Source organism: Sycon ciliatum, chromosome 3 (assembly GCF_964019385.1).
Source record: "Sycon ciliatum chromosome 3, ocSycCili1.1, whole genome shotgun sequence".
NCBI lineage: Eukaryota > Metazoa > Porifera > Calcarea > Leucosolenida > Sycettidae > Sycon > Sycon ciliatum.
The window spans coordinates 13,484,425-13,493,510 of record NC_088645.1 but is presented as its reverse complement, the minus strand read 5'-3'; the positions used below and the strand labels follow the sequence as shown (position 1 = coordinate 13,493,510).

The 9,086-nt window shown below is 48.2% G+C and overlaps 1 protein-coding gene across 1 annotated transcript; it reads right to left on the bottom strand.

Annotated features, from left to right (window-relative positions):
• Positions 1–6,049: 6,049 nt before the first annotated feature.
• On the bottom strand, positions 6,050–7,102 carry LOC135812871 (uncharacterized). Its single transcript, XM_065326088.1, has one exon. The coding sequence runs from the start codon at positions 7,100–7,102 to the stop codon at positions 6,050–6,052; it is 1,053 nt and encodes a 350-aa protein (XP_065182160.1).
• Positions 7,103–9,086: the final 1,984 nt, after the last annotated feature.

Below are 9,086 nucleotides of genomic sequence, written 5' to 3'. Positions count from 1 at the left end.
ACAAAAACAGCATATGTATCACTGGGTGGATGGGTTGCAACATTAGAGTGTGCATGTGTGTGTGTGTTTGTGTTTCTTGTATGTATGTATGTATGTACCGGAGGATGTAGAGTCTACCCAGTGTGCTGACTGTGCTCAACATCGCGGAGGCAGAGCGTAATACAGAACAGAACAACTAGTACAATCAAGGCTTGTTTGCTGCGACTTGAAGTTTCATGCTCTCGCAATCATCAGGCAACAACTCTTGCCTGATGATTGTGAGAGCATGAAACTTCAAGTCGCAGCAAACAAGCCTTGATTGTCCTTGTTGTTCTGTTCTATATGTGTGTATGTATGTTACCTGATGATTGCGAGAGCATGAAACTTGATTGTCCTTGTTGTTCTGTTGTGTATGTATGTATGTATGTATGTATGTATGTAAGGAGAAAAACTTCTTCTACCAGCGGTACTGTAATAGCTCCCTCACCTAAGCAACCATCCACACGGCCATCATGGCAATATTTTATGTGCTGAATCAAACACCAACCAGCTATCGCTAGGCTATGCTTTATATTGGCTAATTCCCACTGAGCATGTCATAGTCGCCTGATGATTGCATTGAGCAAGAAACTCCGAGTTGCGACAAATCTGTAAAACTCCATTGTGCCTTTTGTGTTTTTTTGTATGTATGTATATATATATACCCAATGCTGTAGACAGCAAGCTGTTTCGGCCATAAAGGCCTCATCAGTACAGCTACGAGCTAAATAGGCCGAGCTACCAGCCATGGTGCAAAGGAGTCACCACAGACATTAAGGTAGCTCGTCGCTCTAGCGCCAGAGTGCTCAAACTACACAAAGTAGCGGGCATTGCGCGCACTAGAGCAGCCTACTGAGAGTGCTCAACAAGGCGAAAGCCGAGGAGCATGATACCCAATGCTGTAGACAGCAAGCTGTTTCGGCCATAAAGGCCTCATCAGTACAGCTACGAGCTAAATAGGCCGAGCTACCAGCCGTGGTGCAAAGGAGGCACCACAGACAGGTAGCTCGTCGCTCTAGCGCCAGAGTGCTCAAAACTACAAAAAGTAGCGGGCATTGCGCGATGCAGCAGCACTAGAGCAGCCTACTGAGAGTGCTCAACAAGGCAAAAGCCGAGGAGCATGATACCCAATGCTGTAGACAGCAAGCTGTTTCGGCCATAAAGGCCTCATCAGTACAGCTACAAGCTAAATAGTCCGAGCTACCAGCCATGGTGCAAAGGAGGCACCACAGACATTAAGGTAGCTCGTCGCTCTAGCGCCAGAGTGCTCTAAGTACAAAAAGTAGCGGGAATTGCGCGATGCAGCAGCACTAGAGCAGCCTACTGAGAGTGCTCAACAAGGCGAAAGCCGAGGAGCATGATACCCAGCTTTTTTCTCCTTCCTTCCAGCTTCTTCTTCCTCATGCAGAAACAACAAGAGTTCAGCCATCATTATTATTATTATTATTATTAAGTAGTGGTTGCGACTTCGGCGATGATTTGTAAGAAATGGTTTGCTCCCCACACCGGAGCTCGCGCTATTCCGCCGACTTTACTTGACACTTGACTGAAGGTTCGATAGACTTCTCGTGTGCTCTGGATGGCAGTCGTGAGTCAGTCAAGTGTCAAGTAAAGTCGGCGGAATAGTGCGAGCTCCGGTGTGGGGAGCAAACCATTTCTTACAAATCATCGCCGAAGTTGCAACCACTACTTCGTACTGTTGTGCCCAGCGCGGGCTTGCGACTAGTTGGTTTGGAGCTGACAGCGTTGCGAATGACGGAGGGTCCTCGACGTCTGTCTCACCGTCCAGGAGCGACACTGACTCACGCTGCTATCTGGTGTTCACGAGGTGTTTGTCGCGCTGGAAACGGAGCGTCTCTGTAAGTTTGAATCCCTGGTGATGTTTGTGCCTGGAGAGCACTATATAAGTGGTGCTCTTCAGGCACAATCTTCCTCAGCCTACACAAGCTCAACTGATGAGGGGTGAATTCCCCGAAACACTGTGTATTGAGCAGGGAGTGGTGCTTTCTTGCAGGTTTGCCGAGTCGAAGGTTCGATGGACTTCTCGTGTGCTCTGGATGGCAGTCGTGAGTCAGTCAAGTGTCAAGTAAAGTCGGCGGAATAGCGCGAGCTCCGTTGTGGGGAGCAAACCATTTATTATTATTATTATTTTTTTTTTTAAAGAGGTCGGAGGCGGATAATACTTTAAAACGAAGGTAAGTTATGGGTCGCAAATATCCACGCAAACACACATCCAGTCATAATAAGGCACTTGTCATAAGTATCCGAACGTTTTCGGTCCCTTCTCATCAAGGATTATACAGGGAATGGCTCAAGCTGGAAAGACTAAAACTTATATTGTCACGTGGTAGATGTGCGTTACATTTGGCTGTGTTAGAAGCTTTGTATATCCGTAAGTTAGATCCTGAACTTTGCGTACAGAAAGAAAATGTGTTGTCGCTACAATTGTTTGGTGTAACTCCTCGTCGAGGTGGTAACAATGTAACTTAATTTGCTCACTATGTTGTTGTCACTATTATTATTTTCCTTCGAGTTTTGTGTCGTGCTAAACTTGATAATTTTCCACCTTGTCACGAGTGTTGTTATCTAATTATCTTTACGCTATATAAGTGTTAGTCTTTCCAGCTTGAGCCATTATTATTATTATTATTATTATTATTGTAAAACTCGGATGTTGAGCCATAAATAAATGTAGAAAGGAAAGAGACATTATGGATACGAGTTAAGAGTAACTCTCCATCACTGTAACATGATACTTTATACAGTCAGAAGGTGCAATAACTAGGCACAAAACTGACAGAGTACTGAACCATTCGACGTCCTGACACCTAGCCTCAACACATCTCCGTAGCGCTAACCGACAGCCTTCCAACTTGGAAGGTTCAAGGTTATCGAAAAGACCAAAGAGGGGAAGGCAAGCGCAACGAAAACGAGCAAAAGCTACAGTCCCAACGGAACAAAGAATGTCGATTGTTACTGGACCGGATGACGAGACCCTCCAAGTTGGAAGGCTGTCGGTTAGCGCTACGGAGATGTGTTGAAGCTAGGTGTCAGGACGTCGAATGTCTCAGTACTCTGTCAGTTTTGTGCCTAGTTATTGCACTTTCTGACTGTATAAAGTATCATGTTACAGTGATGGAGAGTTACTCTTAACTCGTATCCATAATGTCTCTTTCCCTTCTACATTATTATTATTATTAGGAAATTAGAGGCCACATGCCACGTACTGCTCTTTTCTCTCCGAAACTCTACACTTGCAAGCCAGATATGAAAGAAAGAAAAAATCATCAGAAAAGAGAAAAGAGAGAAAAGAGCAGTACGTGGCATGTGGCCTCTAATTTCCTAAAACTTTGAAATTCTCCGTGAAGTCTAAATTTGAAATTGCAATTATTATTATTATTATTTTAGAATTGCGATCAACAGAACGAGCTGAACCGACATTTCACAAAGACTTTTATTGTATCCAAAAAAACGAGTGGATATCGTTTTTTGAATACAATAAAAGCCTTTGTGAAATGTCGGTTCAGCTCGTTCTGTTGATCGCAATTCTAAAACTATTGTCGCCTCGACGCCTATTTACATATTATGACGACTTTATTCACTCCCAAAGCAGAAAAAGAAAGCTTGAAAGGAGGCATGAAGCACAGCACCAGGATCCATATGACCCATGGGTGAAGCACCAATCAATGAAGATAAAAGAAAATCCTGAACAAAATTTTGATAAACTTCATGAGAGAAAAATTCAACTATACCAACTTCGATACTCACATAAAATCACAGTCATGTATAACAGAACTACTCAAGTAGTAAACACCAAGCATGCTGCACATGGGACACTCCAAGCAAGACAAACTCAGACGAGATAAAACGGCATATGCAGAGAAAGATAATACATGACTGGGGGCATATGGCAGAAATTCACGCCTCTCGGCTCGTCACACAGCACATGATGCACCACAATCATAAAACACACAGACTGAGACACATCGAGACATTACGGGCAGGCTAACATAATGTCAACCGACCGTTCCGACCATGCCACTCTCCCATCCATGACCAGTCACCGACCGCACAATTCTCAGGGTGCCCAGAATAGCACATTGCTGCAGCCGCTGGATCACGGACGCGTAGAGCCCAAGGCTTAAGATGTGGCTGCGGCTCGTTCCTGACACACCACCCAGAGCACCAATGATAACTGGAACAATAGTTATCTTTTTGTTCCAGATCCTCCTCAGCTCTGCTGCCAAGGGCAGGTATTTGCTGATCTTCTCCTGCACCTTCTCATTGACCCTGTGGTCCAATGGGACACTGACGTCCAAGAGCAGTGCCTGATCATCCAGAACCAGCACCAGGTCTGATCTGTTCGCTTTTATTACTCGATCTGTGGGAATGGAAATCTCCCACATAAGCTTGCAACTGGCAGAACTTGTGACCTGTACCAGCTGCTTACTGCGGGGTAATCCATGCTGCTTACACAGCGCACGATTCAGGGCCTGGACCACAAAGTTATGCCGGGCAATGTATGCAGTCCGTGCCAGGGCTGGACAGCAGGCGATGATGTGGTCCATATTTTCTCCGGGTGCACCACATACACGACAGAGGTCCACGACATCATGCCTCTTGTGGATATGGCGCATATTGTTTCTCGTGGCAATCACCTGATCCTGGCAAGCAATGAGAAAGCCTTCCGTTTCAGGACGCATTGTCTGGGATCTGAAACAGGAAAACGAGAGCTGCATGTCCAGGATGCCATCAACACGCGCCCAATAGCGACCATGAAGAGGCATCGCTCGGAGTTCACGGCGGCGGTTGTCATTGAGGGCCTGTTTAACAGTCTCTTTGTTAGCGGTGTCCAGGCTCGTCAGGCGAAGGCGCTGCAGGACAGTATTTGCCAGCTTTGGTATTGATTTTCTAGAGGGACGTGATTCATGGTGCTGGAGAACAGCGGCCAGGGCAGGGACATCTTCCCGATCCTTCAGGTACTGAGCAAGCCGGATGCAAGTACGGTCGTGGAGATCTACGATGCATACTAGGCCACGACCTCCCTCACTCCGTGGTAGATATAGGCGACGGATTGAGGCACGTGGGTGGTGGGCCCTGCTAGCAGTCAGAGCCTTCCTCACTGTCCTGTCCAGCGAGCGGAGCTCATCCGTGGTCCAAGGAACGACTGTGCCAAGGCCATAGGACACCACTGGCAGAACGTAGGTGTTGATTGCTCTGATGAGGTTTGGTGCACATAGTGAAGCATCCGTGATCAAGCGAAGACGGCGACGGAACTCAGCGATGGCAGATTGTTTAACTTCACCAGCCTCGATTCCCAGGAATTCCCGCAGGCCAAGGTAGAGGTACGCCGCGCCATCTTGCAGAGGATGAATGATCGACTCTGTTAGCAAGGTTGACGAAGGCTCTGCATCCTGGGTTGGCTTAGCGGCCGGGCAGACAATCTTCGAGCACTTAGTTGGAGATAGTTGCATGCCAACCGCCCCACCAACGCACTCCACAATGTTGATCAAGGAGTCCAGTCCAGTACTGCTAGCGGCAAATAGCTTAACGTCATCCATGTACCATAGATGCGACAACAGGGAATCACGCGTGGGTCCACAACGATATCCTATGCCGCTTCTTCCTAATTCGTTTGAGATTGGGTTGAGACCGATGCAGAACAGCAGGGAAGACAGAGAATCACCCTGGAAGATACCCCGTCGGATGGATATTGGCTCGCTGACACCGCTGCTAAGGCACAGCTGTGTGCTCCATTGCTCCGACAGCGTTTGGAGTGTGCGGATGATCCTAGGATCGAACTTGTAGATGGTAGCAATTTCCCAGATCCACTCTTGGGAAAGGCTATCGAAGGCCTTTCGGAAGTCTAGCCATGCCATACTGAGGGAGCGCTGGTGGTATTTGGCATCTTCAATAATCATGTTGTTGATCAACAACCGATCTGTGCATCCTCCTCGGCCACGTGCACATCCGACCTGTTCCAGGGCCAGCAGACTGTTAGCGGTGATGTGAGACCACATGAGCTCCGATACTACAGATGTGAAAAGTTATTCATAGAAGGCAGGCAGGTTATAGGTCTCCAGTTCTGGGGTTTCGACAGATCACCTTTCTTCGGTAGGAGTACGGTTGCACCAAGGGAGAACCGGGGCGGTGGCACGACTTCCGAATCCAACAGCCGCTGGAATATGCGAAGCAAGGCAGGATGCAGTGCACTAAACTTCTTCAACCAGAATGGTCTGATGCTGTCAGGCCCAGCAGCACGCCAGTGAGGCAACCTTCCAACTGCCAGTTGGAACAACTCCGGCGTTATGACTGCATCCTCTTGTGGCTGGACATCTTGATAGGCAAGAGCCTCCCGTTCAATCCATCCATGTCTGCTCACCGAAAATGGCTCGGACCAGATGCCTGACCAAAAATCATGCAACGCCCCCATACCAGGCCGAGTCTGGTCACTGCAGTCAGCCTCCTGTGTCCCCAGAGAGTGGTAGAACTGGCGCTCGTTCTCTCTGAATGCCTGATTCTGTTGTTTTCTCTTGATGTTATCCTTATACCGTCTGATTCTGGCGGAAAGCGCCAGCAGCTCCATTTTCTTGCTTTTTAGTAGAGCCGCGGCCTCATCACTGCTCTTGACAGGATATCTGGTGAACAATCTTGGGTTTCCAGCTTGGATGAAACTTGTGAGGCGCGACACATCTTTCCTCACATTCTCAATTTTGCGTTGTATCCGCAACAACCAGCCTGGCGCAGTCTCCCTCCCATGATCACCACCACTCAAACGGCAAGGTGCAACACCAGACACCACCAAGACCAGCACCGCCGCTGCATAGGTGAGCTGATTGGCGAGTTCCAAAGACAGAGGCAGGGGTAAACCCAACAGGAACAGTCTCATGCCACCGTTGACCAAGGCAACATTGCTGGAAAGTGCACGGCTAGGGACCTTTCTGGGGACAATGAGTCTTGGCCGACCTGTCAACTGCAAGCTCTGTACTCCAACTAAAACACCGCTCAGAGGTCTGGCAACGTCACCAGGTGTGGTTATTTTGCGATTGATGCAGAGGTGCCTGATTGACCACTCCAGATCCATACTCAAACCACCAGGGCCCAGAATACCAGATTCACTGAGATTGGTAAGAATGCCTCCAAGCTTATCAGGGTTGGAATTACTACAAGGCGAACAAGGCGTCTCCCTTGTGCAGTGACTTTGCTCTGTTTCAGGCACTCCAACAGCCGGTCCATCCACAGTAGGCGTTGATCCACTGGGAGCAAAGTCGCCCTCCACAGGTGGCTGAGGCCCTGCCAGGCCATAAACAGTCTGTGGACGCACGCAGGCCTCTGGACCACCCAAAGAGTGTGCATAGACAGATTAAATACATGATGCATCATCACCCGCAGTGCTGGAGAACTCAGTACATGAAGGCAGAGGCCCAGCAGCAAACACACGGAGTAAGCTCGGTGGAACGCCGGCGCACGTGTCAAGGCCATCGCGTACTAGTACACTGGGACTGGTACACTGGCACACTGGTACACTTATTATTATTATTATTATTATTAAAATTTCAAATTTGGACTTCACGGAGAATTTCAAAGTTTTTAGGACATATCTGGCTTGCAAGTGTTGAGTTTCGGAGAGAAAAGAGCAGTAGGTGGCATGTGGCCTCTAATTTCCTAATTATTATTATTATTATTATTGTGGATTCACAGGAAGTGTGAGTTACGAAGTCTCAAGAAAATGTTGAACAGTCTCTGCTGGGATGACGACTACACCATAGCTCAGTGGTTAGAGCATCACTAGCTACAAGCGAGTGTCCCTGGTTCGAGTCCTGGTGGTGACAGTCAATTTTTTCTTCAGACTTTTCCCGTTTGTCTCTTTCCCTCAAACCAGTTAATATTTTTTTTGACTTGGGGCTCCCCGCGTGCTAGAGTGTACGTGAAGTGTGTGGGTACAGTGAGGGCTGCGTCTCACCCGCCTGTGTGGATTCACAGGAAGTGTGAGTTACGAAGTCTGAAGAAAATGTTGAACAGTCTCTGCTGGGATGACGACTACACCATAGCTCAGTGGTAAGAGCATCGCTAGCTACAAGCGAGGGTCCCTGGTTCGAGTCCTGGTGGTGACAGTCAATGTTTTCTTCAGACTTTTCCCGTTTGTCTCTTTCCCTCAAACTAGTGAAGATGTTATGACTTGGGGCTCCCCGCGTGCTAGAGTGTACGTGAAGTGTGTGGGTACAGTGAGGGCTGCGTCCCACCCGCCTGTGTGGATTCACAGGAAGTGTGAGTTACAAAGTCTGAAGAAAATGTTGAACAGTCTCTGCTGGGATGACGACTACATCATAGCTCAGTGGTTAGAGCATCGCTAGCTACAAGCGAGGGTCCTTGGTTCGAGTCCTGGTGGTGATAGTCAATTTTTTCTTCAGACTTTTCCCGTTTGTCTCTTTCCCTCAAACTAGTGAAGATGTTATGACTTGGGGCTCCCCGCGTGCAAGAGTGTACGTGAAGTGTGTGGGTACAGTGAGGGCTGCGTCCCACCCGCCTGTGTGGATTCACAGGAAGTGTGAGTTACGAAGTCTGAAGAAAATGTTGAACAGTCTCTGCTGGGATGACGACTACACCATAGCTCAGTGATTAGAGCATCGCTAGCTACTAGCGAGGGTCCCTGGTTCGAGTCCTGGTGGTGACAGTCAATTGTTTCTTCAGACTTTTCCCGTTTGTTATCTTTCCCTCATACTAGTGAAGATGTTATGACTTGGGGCTCCCCGCGTGCTAGAGTGTACGAGAAGGGTGTGGGTACAGTGAGGGCTGCGTCCCACCCGCCTGTGTGGATTCACAGGAAGTGTGAGTTACGAAGTCTGAAGAAAATGTTGAACAGTCTCTGCTGGGATGACGACTACACCATAGCTCAGTAGTTAGAGCATCGCTAGCTACAGGCGAGGGTCCCTGGTTCGAGTCCTGGTGGTGACAGTCAATTTTTTCTTCACACTTTTCCCGTTTGTCTCTTTCCCTCAAACTAGTGAAGATGTTATGACTTGGGGCTCCCCTCGTGATAGAGTGTACGTGAAGTGTGTGGGTACAGT

Excerpts from the sequence above, each read along its gene's own strand:
- LOC135812871 (XM_065326088.1), bottom strand. The coding sequence starts at position 7,102 with ATGGATCTGGAGTGGTCAATCAGGCACCTCTGCATCAATCGCAAAATA.